At 45.9% G+C, this 18,111-nt stretch overlaps 1 protein-coding gene across 1 annotated transcript in view; it reads left to right on the top strand.

Moving 5' to 3' along the window:
• The window catches only part of Letm1 (leucine zipper and EF-hand containing transmembrane protein 1), a 40,247-nt gene that overhangs the window by 9,438 nt on the left and 12,698 nt on the right, over nucleotides 1-18,111 (top strand). Inside the window, exons 3-7 of the mRNA XM_059275693.1 lie at nucleotides 6,736-7,186; nucleotides 8,795-8,938; nucleotides 9,884-10,021; nucleotides 10,579-10,782; nucleotides 16,120-16,239. Coding sequence (XP_059131676.1) covers nucleotides 6,736-7,186; nucleotides 8,795-8,938; nucleotides 9,884-10,021; nucleotides 10,579-10,782; nucleotides 16,120-16,239 — 1,057 coding nt within the window. The remainder of the gene's footprint in view (nucleotides 1-6,735; nucleotides 7,187-8,794; nucleotides 8,939-9,883; nucleotides 10,022-10,578; nucleotides 10,783-16,119; nucleotides 16,240-18,111) is intronic.

Below are 18,111 nucleotides of genomic sequence, written 5' to 3'. Positions count from 1 at the left end.
GCAGCACAGGTTCAGGTTATGGCTGGAATCTTGTGGACACCAACAGTACCCACCCTGCCTGTCCTGGTGCCTGTGTGTCTGAGTAGGGCCAGCTTCAATCGGGGCACAGCATGGCAGTCTCTGTGCCAGCGTAGTAGTAGTGCTCCTTATGTTGAATGTTAGCTCTGAGGGTTCATCATTTTCTACTTTTTTTTTTTTTTTTTTTTTTTTTTTTTCCGAGACAGGGTTTCTCTGTGTAGCTTTGCGCCTTTTCCTGGAACTCACTTGGTAGCCCAGCCTGGCCTCGAACTCACAGAGATCCGCCTGGCTCTGCCTCCCGAGTGCTGGGATTAAAGGCGTGCGCCACCAACGCCCGGCTCATTTTCTACTATTTTAGAGTGTTTTATTAAGAATATATGTTAGATTTGTCAAGTACCTTTTGTTTTTTTGTTGTTGTGGTGGTGGTTGTTGTTTTTTTTTGAGACAGAGTTTCTCTGTGTAGCCCTGGCTATCCTGGAACTTACTCTGTAGACCAGACTGGCCTTGAACTCAGAGATCTGCCTGTGCTAAGATTGAATCGTGTGCCACTACCACCCGGCTGTCAAGCACCTTTTTAGCATTTAAGATTGATTTTAGAATGTGAAGAGCTGTGCTTTATTAATTAAAAAAAGGTTTTTTTTAGTGCTGGGAATCAAACCCATTGCCTTGCACTACTAGGCAGGTGCTCCTCTACATCCCCAGGCCTTGTTTGGTATGAAACAGTCTCACTGTATAATCCAGGTTAGTTCCAAACTCAACTCTGCCTCCCAATACTGGGATTATAGATATGTGCCACCATGCCCAGTTTTAACATTTTTTTTTAATAAGTTAACCATTTTGAACATTTGTTTTAAAAGCTAACAGTAATAACTATGACGTTCTATTGACCAACATTTTAAATCAGCACTTATGGATGAGCAGCAAAAACTTTCATTTTGGGGCTGGAGAGATGGCTCAGTGGTTAAGAGCACCGACTGCTCTTCCAGAGGTCCTGAGTTCAATTCCCAGCAACCACATGGTGGCTCGCAACCACATGGTGGCTCGCAACCACTTGTAATGAGATCTGGCGCCCTCTTCTGGCATGCAGGTGTACATGCAGGCAGAATACTGTATACCTAATAAATAAATCTTTAAAAAAAAAATGTTTAAAAAAAAAAAAACACTTTCATTTTGGCTGAGCTGTGTAAGAAATCTTTATGTACACGCATATGGTATATATGTGTAAACACATGTATGTGGGTGTTAGTATGTGCATGTAGAAGCCACACGTAAACATAGAGTATCTTCCTTGATCATTCTCTACCTTATTTTTTGAAACAGGATTTCTCAGTGAATCTAGAGTGTACTGATTTTGCTAGGCTGGCTAGCCAGTGAGCAGTAGTGATCTGCCTGTGTCTAACTCCCTTAAACTGAGATTATAGGTGTACACCACTGTACCCAGCTTTTGCCGTGGGTAGGTACTGGGGATCCAAATTCAGGTTCTCATGCTTACACAGCAAGTACTTTACCAACCGAGTCACCTCTCTAGCCCATAGAAGAAATCTTGAATCCTGGGGCTGGAGAGATGGCTCATTGGTTAAGAGCAGTTGCTATTTTTGCAGAGAACCTGGGTTCCATTCTCACATAACCATCTGTAACTCTGTATTATAGGATCCACTGTCCTCCTTTGTCTTCCGTGGCCACCTGACATGCTCAGGATGCATAAACATACATGCAGCCAAACAATCACCCACCTATAAAAATAAATAAATCCTAAAAAGAATGCTGAGTTTAATATACAGAACCCTCAGAAATATTTTGGGTTTTTTGCTTTTTAAAAAGAAAGAAATCTTGAGTCCTGGAGGTGACTTGTGACAGGTAGGTACACATTGATATTGGTTTATTGTGCTTTGTTTTGTTGAGACAGGTCTCCTCTTCCTATCCTTGGCTGTCTTAGAACTCACTATGTCGACCAGGCTGGCCTCACACTCAGAGAGCTCCACTAGCCTCTCCCTCCTGAGTGCTAGGATTAAAGGAGTGAACCACTATGCCTGGCTGGATAGCTCTACATAATTTATATCTGTATACATAAAACAAACATATCTATATGTATGAACGTGCATGTGCCAAGGTGTATATGGAAGTCAGAACAACTTTCGGGAGTTGGTTCTTTTCTTCCACATTAGGAGTCACAGGGATTGAACTTAGGTCTCCAAGTTTGTACCTTTACCCATTGAGCCTTCTTGCTAGTTCCCAGTATTGGTTCTTCAGCAAGTGTGTGTGTGTGTGTGTGTGTGTGTGTGTGTGTACACATACATGTTATAATGCAGGTGTGGAGGTCAGAAGACAACTTGGTGGGTGGTGTTTGGCTCTTTCCTTCCACCATGTGGGTCTTAGGGATGAACTTAGGTCATCAGGCTTGGTAGCAAATGCCTGTATCTGCTGAGACATCTAGTGCTCACAGTGGCAGAATCTGCTTTGGGAAATTGTGTCATGCTGATGGGTATTCCTGCAGAGCATAATCCCAGGGTATAATGACACTGCAATCCAAGCTCAGAATCTCATGTCCTGGGCTGGGACTAGGAGCTGAGTATTCTACTATACTTTTTTTCCCGTGTCATCTAGTTCCTCAGCCAGGAAGCATGTGTGGTCTGATGCGGTATAACCACAGGCCTCTAAGTGGAGAGTTGTCTGCACTTCTGGAATCATCTCTTGATTTTGGAGGCTATTGCTCTGTTCTTCCTTTCTGCTGAGGATGACTTGGTTCCTTGACATCACTTCCCTGAAAAACAGGGTGACTTATCCTGGTTGGTGTCCTTCCTGACAAGGCCTCTCCTTTGGCTACTTGCTTACTTCATGCCTTTCTAGGAGCAGCCTGTGGTTGGAGGCTCTGGGGTGCACCAAGGGAGTTGCCCCCTTGGGAGTGGCCTACAGGCATACTTCTGACATTTGTGTAATGATGATGAGAGTTATAAACACTGACAGCAGAAGAGGTATTATCTGTCCATCCCCATCTGTGTGTCGGTCTGTGTGTCCCATTCCTGTTCCTGACTGCCAGGTAACTAAGAATATGTAGCTGATATGATAAGGCTCATAGACACTTCTCTTTTGTGAGGTACTACTTAGACTTCCTGGTCCTAACTCGAAGGCTGGACATTCAGGCTGGGCAAGACTTAGGCTCAGGACCGTTACGTAAACGATCACCCTTGCTAAAATTCCTGGCTGCATAATGTAGGTAGGTGGGTACTGTATGCATGCCAACCATCCTAGCGTGTGTGTGTGTGTGTGTGTGTGTGTGTGTGTGTGTGTGTGTGTGTGTATGTATCTTTTTTTTTTTTAGCTATTTATTTATTTAGGGGGACATATATGTGGGTGAACCTGTGGTACATATGTGGAGATCAGAGGACAAACTGTGGAATTCAGTTCTCTCCTATCATGTGGATCCCAGGATTGAACTAAGATCATGAGACTTGATGGCCAGCACCCTTACCCACTGAGCCATCTTGCCAGCTCCAGCAGTGCATTTCTTGTTGAAACATTGTGTTTGGTTGGTGTTGTTTCACTCTATTTGGTAGGTGATTTTTCAGAAGATGAAAGGCAAAAACAAGAAGTCAGGAGGTAGGCTGGTAGAGGCTAGGTCCATAGTCTGGCCCTTTGGTTATTGCTGGTGAACACCAGCAGTACCAAGATTAGTTCTGTATAGGTGGAAATTTTAAGATTATTATATAATTTGGGCTGGGGTGTAGCCCAGTGGTTAGCACTTGGCCTAGCATGTTGGAGACCCTAGGTTCTATTCTTAGCACTGCCAAAAAAAAAAAAGAAAATGTAATTTTTTTCCCCACTGTTTGAAAATGGCAAAACATTATGTGTAAGTTGTTAGTAACAATGATTAGTAACCTCTTCGATAGGCCAGGGATAATAGCTCAGTGGGTAAAGGCCTCTGACAGTAAGCCTGTTGACCTGAGTTTGATCCCCAAGATCCACATGATGGAAGGAAGAATGGACTCCTACAAGTTCTGTCCTCTGACCTATGAGGCTCTGATACCCCATCCTCCTCCAACAACAAACTCTGATGTGTTTAGAAGAGCAAGATCTTGGCCCAGCCCTTACCCAGAATGCTGTGTTCCTGCTTCATCGTTGAATATGTGTCTTTGTCTTGGCCTGTTGGCTGCCCTTGCACCTGTAGGCATCAAGCCTTCTGAGGAAGCCACACCCTTCCTCAGTGAGGATGGGAGTTGATATTAAAGCCCGATGATGCAGCTGTCCATGTGCAGAACTGTCTTCCCCTGTACTTTAAGGTGAGGCCAAGGGAAGAAGGTAGGAAGTAGGGCCTGCATCTCTTTGTTGGTCAGTAGCTGAGTGGTACTCTGAATCTGGTTGTGCTGTCTTCTTCCTTGTGTTCTCACCCTCAATGATGTAACACTGTGGTTCAGGACAGAGTGGATTCAAGGGCCTCTTCACAGCTCCAAGATTGCAGAGCCAAGGAAAGCTAGAGGTGTGGTAGTATGGAGCTGGGTGTGACTTGGAAAGAGATTGGCAGCACTTTATAGGACCCCCAGGGAGGTAGATGAAGCGGGTTGGCTGGCACACATGCTCACAGACACACTATTTCACTGTTTTCACTGGTCCACAGACATGTTCATACCATCTTCCCTGATATCACTGCTTGCTTTAGGGTCAGTGTAGGCTTATGATATGTGACAGAGGACAGATTTGGAGTTTGGAGAACGCCATAGCCAGTGATGACACCAGATCTGAGCCTAGCAGCTAGACCCTTGGGCATTGAGTCCCATGCCCTGATTCTTTGTGGGCTGATAGTGCTCTATACCAGCTATCACTGTACATTACACTCTGTGAGCCAAAGCCATGTGTACCACCAGCCTTGCATGAATCCACCTGTGAAGAAGCACTGTGGCTCTGGAGAGTCATACCTTGCTTCCCATTGCTTTGACAGGGCAGTCACTGTTGGCTCCATTCCTGGTAGGTGTATTTTAACATGAGATTACAGAGGAAGCTCCTGAAACACAGAGAGGTCAAGTTATGAGGTCATGCATGGCAATTGCAGCAAGTGGACCATCATTTTGTGTGTGTGTGTGTGTGTGTGTGTGTGTGTGTGTGTGTGTGTGTGTATGTAGTATTGTTGCTTGAGACAGGGTCTTGCTATGTAGTACTGACTAGCAAGTACAGACTCACTATCTCACTGTGTAGCTCATGGTAGCCTCAAACTCAGAAATCGGGATTCTTCTTCTGCTTCCCAAATGCTGGGATTAAAGATCTTCACCACTACACGGGGGGTTTTTTGGTTTTGGTTTTGTTTTTTTGGGGGGAGGCGTTGGTTTTGGTTTTTCAAGACAAGGTTTCACTGTATAGCTCTGGCTGTCCTGGAACTCGCTTTGTAGGCACCACTGGCCTCAAACTCACAGAGATCCGCCTGCCTCTGCCTCCTGAGTGCTGGAATTAAAGGCGTGGCACCCCGCCACCCGGCTACACAGGGCTTTTTAAAACTTCTATTTTAATTTTACTTTATTGTGTGAAGAAGCAGGGGTTCATGCCATGGTACCAGGAAAGAAGTCAGGACAATTTAGTTGCAGGAGTTGGTTTTTTATCACCAGTGTGGGTCTCAGGGATCTAACTCAAGTCAGCTCTATCCACTGAGCCATCTCATCAGCCCAGAGCTGCAGCTGTTGAGCCTGGACAGTCTAATACAGACTTGTAGCCCTCATGTTGACATCTAGCCAAGTGCTAGAGACAGGACAAAGGGGGTTATGGGCACCCGCAACAGGCCTCTTGGAGTTTGTGACCACCTAGAGGTTGGTTTGTAAATGACGAGTAGCGAGAGGTTTCTAATGTAGGTTTTAAACCTGAAGGAGGATTGTACAGCTCAGTTGTTTCATGATCACATGGTAAGCTTAGTACTGACCCTGGCTCCACATGGAGTCAGAAAAAAGTCTTCTTGTATACAAAGTCTCTGCTTCAGGTTAGACCTGGTCTCCACTGCAGCTGGTCTTCCTAGTGGTTACTTTGTGAATGAGCTTGGGTTCCAGCTGCCCTGTGAGCCTGATCCAGTGTGAACGAAGAAGTCTAAGGTTTCTAGCTAACAGCTTCTGGCTGTGGCCTCACCTGTTTAAGGGCTGTTATGGAGCCTTCATTGTAGTGAAGAGGTGTAGGCCTGATGACACATGTGCCTCTCATCTCTCTCTCCATGGCAGGTGTTTGGTAGGTGCATGCCTCAAAGAGTACACTAAAGGGGGAAGTAGACAGAGGTGGGGGAGTCATGCTAGAGCCAGGTAAGGGAATGGACCCTGGACTCTCCGTTGGGGTTTCCCCTTTGTTCCAGTGTCTTCTGTCAACCAAGAGTCACCTGGTGAGAGAATATCCAAACTGGATAGACTCTTGACTCTGGACTCCATTCCCTCAAATCCCAAAGTCATGAATATCACTTCCTACGTCAGGTGCCAGGGGTTGGGTTGAGTCCAGTCAAGCTTCTGCTGTCTACCCTACTGTTGTGTGTCTTTGGGAACTTAGGAGTTAGACCAGTGAGGCTCACACTCATGTGTGAGGTCCAGCTAGGCCACACACCATCCTAGCCTCCCATGTAAGCCCTCCTAAAGGCTTCCACCAAGGAAGTAAGTGGGATACATTATTGATCCACCATGGAATATGGTTTGATATTTGGTACTGAGTGGTCAGATAGGTAGGAATTTCTCATTGCTGCTTTTCTGTTTTTCCCTTTTCAAGGAAAGTTCTATCTCGCTGTTGTACTCCAGCCAACCCTGTGTACCTCTGCTTCAAAGGTGAGCCCCTCAGCTGTTGGACTCAGAGGCCTGAGTGCCAAGGCACCGTTGCCAGGGCAACATGGACACCTGCCTCTGCAAGATTGGTTGTCACAGGGCCTCAGTACCTTCCTGTGCGCAGCTGGCACTCATCACCTCCCCTAGGAGAGGACTCTGTGATAGAGAAGTCCCTAAAGTCCTTAAAGGACAAAAATAAGAAGCTGGAAGAGGGTGGCCCCGTGTACAGCCCACCAGCTCAGGTGGTAGTGAAGAAGTCCCTGGGGCAGAAGGTACTGGATGAGCTGAAGCACTACTACCATGGCTTCCGCCTGCTCTGGATCGACACCAAGATAGCTGCCCGCATGCTCTGGCGCATCCTCAATGGCCATACGCTGACCCGCCGGGAGCGCAGGCAGGTATGGGACCCACCATGCTCTTCTTTTCTACGCAGGTCATTTTCTGTTCCTTTTGATAAAAAGTCAGTAAAGGTTCATACTACTGTGAACCGTAATGCAGTGTGAATGCTGACACGGTGTTGCCCCTTGCTGGTTTCCTGCAGCCTTCCATTGGTTTCTGTGTTTCTGTTTCTACTTCAGAGACACTGTGTCCCCCGGGCGAGGTCTCTTAAAGTTATTTCTTCGGCTCTGTGAGCCTGGTATGTAATTCCTTCTGTCCTTAAGCTCTGAAAAGGCCCTTCCTGGGACTGGAGAGATGGCTCAGTCATCAAAAGTACTTGCTGTGCTTCAGACTGTGTGCGAGTTTGAGTTTAAAGGTGACAGGCTAATCTGTCAGAGGAAATTTCAAGACAAAACTAAGATCAGAGGCCCACAGATTGGCTCACCTGTTAAAGGTACTTGTCACTCAAGCTTGACCACCTGAGTTTAGTTCCTGAAACATGTAAGAGAAATGACTGCACAAAGTTGTTCTTTCACTTCCACATGTGTGCTGGGGCACACATGCACCCTCCCACATACATGATAGGCACACAAGTGCTAACACACACACAATGAAAATGATTGTTTTTACTCAGGTTTATAATGGGGATCAGAAGCAAAAGATGAATAGAAAGACTTGAAAAACTGCAGTTGGGCCAGAAAAGCCAGTAAAAAGTTGGAGCTAAGGATAGTGCAGTTGTTAAAGAAATTGGGACCATGGGGCTGGAGAGATGATTCAGTGGTTTAGAAGGCTTATTGCTCTTACGGAGGACCTGAGTTCAATCCCAGCACCCATATGATGGCTCACAACCATTTCTAACTCTAGTTCAAGGCTCTAGACACCCTCATTTGACTTCTTCGTGCACCAGGCGTACATATGGTGCACATATATACATGTAAACAAAGCATTCAAGCACATACATAAATTTTAAAAAATATTTTTTAAAGAGAGAGATTGGGGCTGGGCATGGTGGCATGCACATCTAATCCCAGCACTTGGGAGGTAGAGGCAGGAGGATCTCCGTGAGTTCAAGGCCAGCCTGGTCTACAAAGCGAGTTCCAAGACAGCCAGGGCTATACAAAGAAACCCTATCTTGAAACGAAACAAAACAAACAAACAAACAAAAAACCCCAACAAAAACAAAAAAGAGAGATTGGGGACCATTAAAAACAAGGAAGTACTTTGTGAGAAACATGCCTTTAGGGCATCTAAGGAATTGGCCAGACCACGGCCTATGGAAGGCTCTGTCAGTGAAATTTATAAACTCATTTGAAAGACTTCACAGGTCCTCCACTTGCAGGGGTCGTCTGGGACATCGTTCATAGATTGCTGTCTTGTCTAAACTGCCCTCCTTTGGGCCTGTCTTGTTTATCTCTACATACATCCTGTGCATCTAGTGAGCCTAGGGTTAGCACCCTATTCCGTTTCTCTGAAGGCCATTGGCACGTGTAGTTTAGACTGTGAGAAAGAAATGGGTTTCGGAGGTAACTGTCAAGAGCTCGTGAGTCACACTGGTTGAGTTTGTAGTAATGGTAGGTAATATAGTAATGCCCTGCTGTGTCTCCACTGAAGTGCCCACATCTTTGCAGTTTCTCCGGATTTGTGCAGACCTCTTCCGCCTAGTGCCCTTCCTGGTGTTCGTGGTGGTGCCCTTCATGGAATTCCTGCTGCCTGTAGTTGTGAAGCTCTTCCCCAACATGCTGCCATCCACATTTGAAACCCAGTGCATCAAGGTGAGGGCACTGGGACTTTGAATTCACCTTGAAAATGAGTCTAAGGACTGGGGCGATGGCTAGTGGGTAAAGAAGTACTTGCATGAAAACACAAGGTCTCGAATTTCAATCCCTGGAACCATAAAAACCAAGCCGGGTAGGACATCTGTAATCCCGGTGCTCCTATGGTGAAACAGACGGTAGAGACAGGATAATTCCCTAAAGATCATGTGCCAGCTAGCAGCATACAACAAAGAAGAGACCCTGTCTCAAACAAGTGGATGGTGAGGACCAACCCCACGATGTCATCTGATCTCCACAGGCAATGTCCACACACACATAAGTCAATGTACACACATATGTTAAACAAACAAAAATAAATAACAGATAGAAAGGAAATTAGTCCAAAATTCCTTCCAGACCATACACTGTTACATATGTGTTGTCTGGTTCTTTTGTGAAGCACCAGCTGAGCCAAGTGCTTATGTCACACTAAATGACCCGAGAGGCCCCAGAACCTCACTGTCTGGTCCTTCATGAAATACATATACCGGCCGGGCAGTGGTGGCGCACGCCTTTAATCCCAGCACTCGGGAGGCAGAGGCAGGCGGATCTCTGAGTTCGAGGCCAGCCTGGGCTACAGAGTGAAACCCTGTCTCGAAAAACCAAAAAAAAAAAGAAAAAAGAAAGAAAGAAAGAAATAGATATATCAACTTCTGCTATAGAGGTAGGGTTGGGGCTTCACACAGACATTTAAAAAAAAAAAAAAAAAAACGTGAAATAGAGTTTAAGAATATATCACACTTAGATTTTTGTTCCTTGAAGACCGGGGAGACTTGTCTTGCAGTAGGCAGCAGTCTAAGCAGGCTTCAAGACTACTTCCTACAGTAGAGACAGGTCATGGTGGGATGCAAGAGGGTGCAGGACATAGCTGGAGTATATATAACCTTAACTTTGCTCTCATAGGAGGAAAGGCTGAAGAAAGAGCTTCGGGTAAAGCTGGAGCTAGCCAAGTTTCTCCAGGACACCATAGAGGAAATGGCCCTGAAGAACAAGGCTGCCAAGGGGAATGCCACCAAAGATTTCTCTGCATTTTTCCAGAAGGTGTAGTATTCTCATCTGTCAGGGGATGATTTGAATGTCAAGCACTTTTCTTCCTTCTTCCTTCATTTCTTTTTCTTTTTTTCCCCTTTTCTTTTAAATTTTATACTCAGCAGAATAAAGCTCTAAGGACAGAGCTTAATCTAACTGTCTGCTTCCTGTGCTCAGTCCCTCTCAAGGGAGCTGTAGGTATATACAAATGTGCCTCTTCCTGCCACTGAGAAACTGGGGTGTGGCATGAGAGCCCAGGGCAGTGCCCCCAGCCTGGTGTTAAAAGGACAGCAGCACTGACACCCCAGCTGGCATTCCCAGCCTCCTGGTGGAAAGCAGCCTGGATGGCGATGCAGGAATAGATGCTGTGTATGCTAGTGTCTCGTACAGCCTTAGAGTACCTGAGGTAGGACCGCTCCCCGGAGAGCTTGGTGAGAGGTAGGTGGCCTAGCCCTCTGCATCTGCTCTCTCTTGGTTCCTTACTTCCAGCTGGGACCCGAGGCTAGCTCTAAGAACAGGAGAATGCATAGTTTGGACCTAGTGGATAATACTTGGGACTATTTCTGCAGATCCGGGAGACAGGGGAGAGACCTAGCAACGAGGAGATCATGCGTTTTTCCAAATTATTTGAGGATGAGCTGACTCTGGATAACCTCACGAGGCCTCAACTGGTAGCACTGTGCAAGCTGCTAGAACTTCAGTCCATTGGCACCAACAACTTCCTGCGTTTCCAGCTCACCATGCGGCTGCGGTCCATAAAGGCTGATGACAAAGTGAGTTGGGCCCAGTTGAACCTATTGTAGGTGCTCGCTTTTCTTGCTCATTTTCTTGTCATGCTTTTTTCTCACATAGCTCAGACTTACTAAATGGCCCAGGCTAGTCTCACATTTGTGGTAATCCTCCTGCCCCAGGCTACCGAGTGCTGGGATTACAAACATAAACCACCATACATGGTTTGTTTGTTTGTTTATTTTCTTTTTGCTTGGGAAGAACAATATTGAACCCAGAGCCTCACGTGCTATGTAAGCACTTTAACTCTTGAGCTGTTTCCTTGGCCTTCTTCTCTTTTCCTCTAATTCTCTTAGATTTATTTTATTTTATATGTATGGATGTTTTGGCCGCATGTATCTATGTGTACCACATGTGTGCCTGGTGCCCTCAGAGCTCAGAAGAGGGCATGGGATCCTGAAACTGGAGTGATAGATGGTTGTGAATCACCATTAGATGATGGGATTGAACCCTTGTGCTCTGGAAGAACAGCCAGTGCTCTTCTCTGTTGAGACATTTCTCCAACCTCAGTCTATTTTCTTTTTTATATTTTTTTCTTTTTCCATTTCTCATGTGTATGTGTAGTATATATGTGTGTATGTATGTTTGCATACATCTGGGGTGTGTGTATGTGTGAGTGGGTCCATGTGCATGTGTAAGCCCAAGGTTGGCATTGGGAATCATCCTCAATTGTTCTTCCATCTTCCTGAGTACAGCAGAGTCTTCAGTCAAACCCAAACTCAACACTATGGCTAGTTTCCTAGCCAGCTTGCTTTGGGAGTCAGCAGCCTCTGTCTTCCAAGGCTGGGTGTCATGTAACCCAAGCTAGCCACCAACTCACTATGTAATCAAGACTAGCATTTAATTCTTTTTTTTTTTTTTAATTTTTATTATGATTTATTTATTTTTATTTTATGTGTATTTGGTGTTTTGCCCATATATATGTCTATGTAAGGGTGTCATATCCCCTGGAACTGGAGTTACAGATAGTTGTGAGCTGCCATGTGGGTGCTGGGAATTGAACCTGGGTCCTCTGGACAAGCAGCCAGTGCTCTTAACTGCTGAGCTATCGTTCCAGCTCCAGCATTTAACTCTTTTAAGACATTTTTCTAAAGCATGTATTTATTTAGTGTATGTGTGTGTGCAAGCAGATATGGGCATCGTACATCTATGTGTGGAGTTGGTTATACTTGCATAAGTCAGTTCTTTTAATTCTATCATGTTGGTCCCAAGGATCAGACTCAGGTTATCAAGCTTAGTGGGAAGCACCATTTTGCTTCCCTGGCCTTCAGCTCTCAATCCTCTTGCTTCCACCGTGTAGGATTATAGGCATGTTTCATCACACCTAGCCTTAGCACTCTTTCCTTATTTTTTTATTTTGAACAGACAAGGTCTCAGTTACCAAGCCAACCTTGTACTTTGAATCTTCCTGCCTCTGCCTCCGAAATCATGGGATTACAGGGGTGGACCACCAGGTCTGGCTTGCTTGCCTGCCTGCCTTCCTAATTTCTCTTCTCTTCCCTTCCCTTCCCTCTCTTCCTCCCTATCTCTCTCTATTTATTCATTTATTTTTGAAGCAGTCAAGGGCTTTCTACTTAGCCCTGGCTATCCTAGAACTTGCTCTGTATACCAGGCTGACCTCAAAACTCACTCTGTAGACCAGGCTGGCTTGAACTCACAGAGATCTGCCTGCCTCTGCTTCTCAAGTGCTGAGATTAAAGGTGTGCACCCCCATACCTAACCCTTGTTTTTCCTTCCCAAACATACTAGTCATAGTTCCTGTCCAATACTGGAGGACTGTGGAGTCTGTGGGTCTTTGTATTTGCTGTCCTTCTGGCTTTTGTTTGTTTGCTATATTTCATTTTTCTGAACTGCAGGCACTGACTATATTAACAGAGATTCTTCTTTCAGGAAGGACTCACTCATGAGCAAGCTCAGGGGCTGGCTACTTCCACCCTTGCCAGGATGGCCTTGGGCGGGAAAGTGTTGGGGAGCTAGCAAGGAGATGACTTGTCTTTAGCAGGTAGTAACAAGCTACTTCCTCTCCATCAAGGTGTCATTAGGGACAAGTGAAGAACCATGGTTTATACTCTACCCACTCGCTGTCAAGTGCAGTCAGTAGAGGCCCAGTGGAGTCAGGACTTTGCCACCTGCCCAACAGTAACAAGACCAGGTCCTGTGGTGTCAGTGGGAGCTGGGTGGGAAGCAGTGACAAGGAACTTAGGCCCTGGCAGCCAGGTGTCTGCAGAAGTGGAGTAAGGTATGTTTACCTTAGGGAGTCAGCCAGTACAATGGGGAGGCTGTGTCCTCACTTGTTCTAAAAGTCACCCCTTAACTGTAAGGAGTCTTTATCTGTCCCATCAGCTAGCTCCCAAATCATGACAGAGACTTCTTATTAATTATGAAAGCTTGGCCCATAGCTTAGGCTTGTTTCTAACTAGCTCTTATAATTTAAATTAACCCATTTATATTAATCTATGTTCTATTACTTGGCATTACCTCTCTTCCATCTTGCACCTCCTATTTTCTCTTCATGTTTCCTGACTTCTCTTGTGCACCTAGATTCCTCCTTTCTCTCCTGGGAAATCCCACCTATACCGCCTGCCTAGCTGTTGGCTGTTTAGCCTTTTATTACACCAATCACAGCAATGCATCTTCACACAGTGTACAGATATCCCACAGCACTTAACTTGTGGATGGGACCAAGTAGCAGTGTGGAGAGACACCTGTGTCTTGCAGCGCCTGGGCTACATGGAACCTTGCTGCAGAGTAGGGATAGAGAGCACGAGGAACTGGCCCTGCGCCTTTGTTCCCTATGGAGGAGCAGCAGAGGGTGGTTTTGACTATAGGCCAGGAAACCAGTTCCCAGAGTAGCTCTGGCTGTAAGATGCAAAATCTTAATTGCAGCATCTGTGGAAGTGGTACCCCCACCCCACCCCCAGCAGTGTCAGAGGAAGCCAGTGAGGCAGAAAGTAGAATCCCATCCAGATTCTTCTGTCATGTACCCATGTCTCTAGATTTGATTGAAAAATCACATATTAGGGTTGGAGAGATGACTCTGTGGTTAAGAGCATTTGCTGTCTTTACAAAGAATGTGAGTTTGGTTCCCATCACCTACATGGTGGCTCACAACCATCTATAAGTAACTCAGTTGCAGGGGATTTTCAACACTATTTCTGACCTCTGTGGGTACCAGGCACACATATGGTGTACATACATATATACAGGCAAAACATTCATACACATAAAATAAATATGTTTTTGAAAATTAAAAAGGGCTGGTAGTGGTAGCAGCACACGCCTTTAATCCCCACACTCAGGAGGCAGAGGCAGGTGGATCTCTTGAGTTCAAGGCTAGCCTGGTCTACAGAGCGAGTTCCAGGATTGCCAGGGCTACAAAGAGAAACTGTCTCGAAGAACCAAAAAAATAAAAATAAAAATAAATAAAAATAAAAAGGAAGGAAACAAAATCACTTGTTGTAAAAATAGTCACTTGTACCAAAAACCAGGAGCGGTCCCTAGGTGGAGAAAGGCAATGAGCAGAAGCCAGTACTGAGAGGTGGATAGTGGGAAAACTGGAGAGGTTTTGTTCTTCCTCTGGTGATAGCAGTCTTGCTTTGCTGTCCAGGCCTACATTAACTCCTGCCTCAGCCTTCTCGAAGCACGAGTACACAGCACCGGACCCTGCTTCTGACAGAGAACTTAGAGCAGCTGTCATATGGCTGTTTAAACACCCCTTCCAAACTGACCTGGGTGAAAATCTCCCCAGGCACACAAGGACAGAGTTAGAGCCAAACAGGACTGTCAGTGGTTCCACTCTGCACTGTGATAACTGTATCAGAGCACTCCATGACAGTGCTGCAGTAGCCAGAGGGAAACTGCAGGGAGACCAACCGAAAATAGTTGTTTTGCATAGTAAAGAAACTGGAAATGGCCCCATCTTCCTGGGAAAATGGTAAGCAGAATGATCCAGCCAGCCTGTGGGAAGCTGCCCATCAGTCAGGAGTCACCTTGGATGCCCACAGCAGCCAGATGTGTCCTCAGGAACTCCCAAGGTTCCTACAGTGGTTTCTGTGTGTTTCTACGTGTTTGACATTCTTCAAATAACAAATGATAGCCACGGAAGTCAGGGTATGTACAAAAGGCAGCATATGGGTCCTCGTTCAGGGGAACATGATTCTGTCCTGCCTGGAGTGAAAAGGGTGTGTATGTATCTATGATTATCTCAAAAAATTGAATTCAAAAAACTGAACAGTGATGCAATAGGATAGTTGTGCAGTTATAGGCACAGCAAGGGTTCAGGAGTTGCCCAGCACAAAGTAGCACCTCGTTGTTTACCTCATTTCTTCTCTCTCTTAACCTGTTGCTTCCTCTGGGTCCCCAGGTCTCCTGTATTCCTTATTGGGGTCACTATAACCTGCATAACTGCAGACTGAGGCAAAAGAAACACCTCTGGGTATGAGGCCAAGCTATCTTCAGGGTGTTGGGCCTCTCTCCCTCAACACTGTGGACTCTGAGCATTCTGTGGCAGGTGATGAGCCAGCGGGACAGGGCTGGTTCTGCTGACAGGACAATTCTGTTACAGGAAGGAGCAGGCTCCCCCATAGCATCTTCTCCAGAAGGTGCTTACATGGAGGTGGGCTTTCTGACGTCTTGGGGTCAATTCTGACCATCATGTGCTTTTTAGGGTCCTGATCTTTTCTGGATGGCTCAAGTTACTTGAGACTCATAACCTGCTCTGATGGCACTATTTTGTCTTTTCTGGTGTTGAGATAGACCCTTGTGTCTCAAGGCACTGAGGTATATGTCAGTCTAATACTTTGGCAAAACTTACCCAGAAAATGGCTACTACTACTTCCTCTTCCTCTTCTTCTTTTTTTTTTTTTTTTTTTTTTTTTTTTTTTTTTTTTTTTTTTTTTTTGAGACAGGGTTTCTCTGTAACAACCCTGGCTGTCCTGGAACTTGCTTTTTCGACCAGGCTGGCCTCGAATTCAGAGAGATCCACTTGCCTCCCAAGTGCTGGGATTAAAGGCAGCGTTTAAAATTGTATGTGTGTAAGTGTTTTGCCTACATGTACACTACATAAGTGCCTGGTGCCCATGGAGGTCAGAAGAGGGCATCAAATCACCTGGAACTATAGTTACAGATGGTTGTGAGCCACCATGTGGGTGCTGGGAACCAAGTCCAGGTCCTCTGCAAGAGCAACAAGTGCTATTAACTGATGAGCCATCTCTCCAGCCACAGGAAAATGTTTCTAATTCAAAACTTCTTCCCAGTTGTATTCACATCAGTGTCTGAGATCTGGAGGATCTTGAGAAGCAGTGATTGGCTTTCTTTTCCAGCTGATTTCTGAGGAAGGAGTGAACAGTCTGAATGTCAAGGAATTGCAGGCAGCATGTCGAGCACGAGGCATGCGAGCACTTGGTGTCACAGAAGACCGTCTGAGGGACCAACTGAATCAGGTATGTGGCTTCAGTGGCTGGTTGGGGCAAGTTTGTAGCTTTCTGCTCTGTTAGGAGTTATCTGCCTTTGCTCCAGACCAGCACAAGCGTGTGTATGTGTGTGTGTGTGTGTCTGTGTATGTGTCTGTGTGTGTCTGTGTCTAGTTTATCTACCTTTGCTCCAGACCATCACAGGTGTGTGTGTGTGTGTGTGTGTGTGTGTGTGTGTGTGTGTGTGTACACTGAGACAGAAGGATCACTGAGTTTGAGGGCAGCCTGAGCTATAGTGTAAGACCCTGCCTCAGAACAAACAAAACACAGAAAGAAAGAGGTCTAGGGCTAAAGGTCTGTGCAGACTTCTGGCCTATCATGCATAGGGCCCTGGGTTGGATCTCTAGTACCATCTGAACATGGCTGTGCACATCTGTAATCCTGGCACTCAAGATGTAGAAACAGGACAGTCAGAAATTTAAGACCATCTTCAGCTAAAAATCAAGCTTCAGGCCACCCTTACAACTTGACTGGCATCACATCCACCCTCTCAGCTACCCTGTGCCTAGGCTTCTCCAAGTAGGTACATGGTATGGTGGCACTGCACCTTGCCTCAGCTTGAGGACCCTGATGCAGTAGTCCCTGTGTAGGTCGGTGGCAGTAGGTGACGTTTACAGCCCTTCATCTTTCACATCACAAGGCTTGACAGATATGAGATATGAGGCTAGTCTTCCTCCCAACTCAACTTCACACTGGTGCCCTCGGCAGTTTTTCACCTGCCACTTTCCCGTGTACTCTTCACATGTGGCCAAGGATAAATGAGCACCCACTTTGCCACTAAACACATTTCTGCAATCCTTTCTTAGCATTTGTCTTCCAAGGGCTTCTTCACCACATAGCTTCCCAGCACAGACCTACAGGCTGTGCACATTGGCGAACTGGGGAATCCAAGGTCATGATCGTTTGACCTCTGCCTTCTGCTGCTGCTCAGCCTTTCACACATTCTTAGCATTTCTTCTTTTTTTTTTTTTAAGATTTATTTATTTTATTTTTATGTGTATGAGTGTTTTGCCCACATGTACGTATATGTACCACATGCATGCCTGATGACCTTTGGAGGTAAAGAGAAGGTGTTGGATCTCCTGGAACTAGTGTTACAGACAGTTCTTTTTGGTTTTTCGAGACAGGGTTTCTCTGTGTAGCTTTGCGCCTTTCCTGGAACTCACTTGGTAGCCCAGGCTGGCCTCGAACTCACAGAGATCCGCCTGGCTCTGCCTCCCGAGTGCTGGGATTAAAGGCATGCGCCACCACCGCCCAGCTCAGACAGTTCTTATAAGCATCCATGTAAGTGCTGAGAACTGAACCCAGGTCCTCTATAAGAATAAGTGTTCTTCACAGTTAAGCTGTCTCTCTAGGCCGGGCGGTGGTGGCGCACGCCTTTATCCCAGCACTCGAGAGGCAGAGCCAGGCGGATCTCTGTGAGTTCGAGGCCAGCCTGGGCTACCAAGTGAGTTCCAGGAAAGGCGCAAACCTACACAGAGAAACCTTGTCTCGAAAAACCAAAAAAAAAAAAAGCTGTCTCTCTAGACCCTCGTCTCATCTTTTGCCCTGTGTTCAATGTGTGCATAAAAGATAACAGCTTTTTCTGTCCACTTGAAAGGTTGTCTTGGTGTCACTAAGGTATGCTGATAGGCACAGAGCCCATGGCATGCCTGTATGTAAGTGTGAACTCATTTTATGTTCTTGTTGGAGGTCAGAGGACAACTGTCGGGAATCTGTTCTCTCATGCCACTTTGTGGGATCTGGGAACCAAACTCAAGTTGTCAAGTCTATAAACAAATGTCTTAAGCCAGGGGTGGTGGCGCACACCTTTAATCCCAGCACTTGGGGAGGCAGAGGCAA

Source organism: Peromyscus eremicus, chromosome 10 (genome assembly GCF_949786415.1).
Source record: "Peromyscus eremicus chromosome 10, PerEre_H2_v1, whole genome shotgun sequence".
NCBI classification, from domain to species: domain Eukaryota; kingdom Metazoa; phylum Chordata; class Mammalia; order Rodentia; family Cricetidae; genus Peromyscus; species Peromyscus eremicus.
Note: the sequence above shows the minus strand (reverse complement) of the source record. Positions and strands in the feature narration are given on the sequence as shown.